Here is a 1,254-nt window from a genome sequence, read left to right as displayed (position 1 = left end):
TTTTTTTTTCTCTGAACCTATTGAAAAACTATTTTCTGCTCGAAAAACTAAAATATTTATGTAACTTGGAAATTGAACTTGTTAGCTTATAGTAACTTAAACTTTTTTTTGTTAATATCACACTTGCATTTCCAGGTTTAAAGTAATTCCTTTTAGGTAATCCTCTAAAGTGTAGGAACAATACTCTGACACAATTCTTTTAATATTCGCGCAAACATCTTATGTTTTTTTATTCGTAGCTGTTTTCTGACCCCCTATTAACTGGCTCAATTTGATTGATGAAAGATTTTCTTCCTTTTTAAAAGCATCAATGAATTTCCATATATTTGCATGAACCGCTGAAATTATAGATGAAAAGGCCCTGTGCCAGCCTTCAACTGAATTATTCGTCCTGGGAAGATCATTTAACGTTGCCTCATACTGATTCCAGTGTTCAAGCTTGATTACTGGAAGTCTTCTCCTGACCATGTCTGTTCGAACGCCTTGAATTATTCGTCCTGGGAAGATCATTTAACGTTGCCTCATACTGATTCCAGTGTTCAAGCTTGATTACTGGAAGTCTTCTCTGACCATGTCTATTCGAACGCCCCACGAAATTATCCTCAAAATAATCTAGTAAGGGACGTAATAGTTCTGCGTTTTCAATAAAAAATATCTACTCCATCAATTCCTGAAATTTAACAATGACATGTCCAACAGGAACAAATTCCAGTGCTAATATTTGACGCAAATTTAAACTGAATTCTGTGAAACTGTAATATTGAATTTTTATAAATTCAACTACCATAAAGCAATCACAATTGATATTTAACCAATGGATTTGACTCACGGAGGCTTGTATCTCCAAGAGTCGTATGTAACAACGTACATTATAGATGTGTATGCAGAAACTCAGAATGGTCCATAGAAGAGGCTGGCACAGATAAAATTGGCTCTTCATAGACATCTGACCGTATTCATTTCCCCGTATGTACATTCCCACGTCTGCCGTTTCACCGTACCCCGTTTCCCCGTATGAATCTTTTCGCGTATTTCGTTTCCTCGGATCCCGTTTACCCTATAACGTTTCCACGTATCTCATATCCCGTTTTCCCACATACCAATGTTCAATATTTCATAATTCGTATGTAATATTGAATTATGAACATTTTCTTGAAACGACGACTTCTCGAAGACTCCATTTAAGCTTCAACAGTGAACAGTCCAGTACTATATGTCGATGAGGATTGGATGATACGCAGTAAAGTGACGCGT

At 36.3% G+C, this 1,254-nt stretch overlaps 1 protein-coding gene across 1 annotated transcript; it reads right to left on the bottom strand.

The window, feature by feature from the left end:
- Positions 1-79: 79 nt before the first annotated feature.
- Positions 80-814, bottom strand: LOC112494815. Its single transcript, XM_025088106.1, has 2 exons — positions 658-814; positions 80-482 (listed from the first exon to the last, which is right to left on the bottom strand). Exons 1-2 carry the CDS (start codon positions 785-787, stop codon positions 220-222), a joined length of 393 nt encoding a protein of 130 aa, XP_024943874.1. The 5' UTR covers positions 788-814; the 3' UTR covers positions 80-219.
- Between the last annotated feature and the right edge of the window lie 440 nt (positions 815-1,254).

Source organism: Cephus cinctus, unplaced genomic scaffold (genome assembly GCF_000341935.2).
Source record: "Cephus cinctus unplaced genomic scaffold, Ccin1 Ccin1_scaffold0835, whole genome shotgun sequence".
NCBI lineage: Eukaryota > Metazoa > Arthropoda > Insecta > Hymenoptera > Cephidae > Cephus > Cephus cinctus.
The sequence above is the reverse complement of the archived record's forward strand: the minus strand, read 5'-3'. Positions and strand labels throughout refer to the sequence as shown.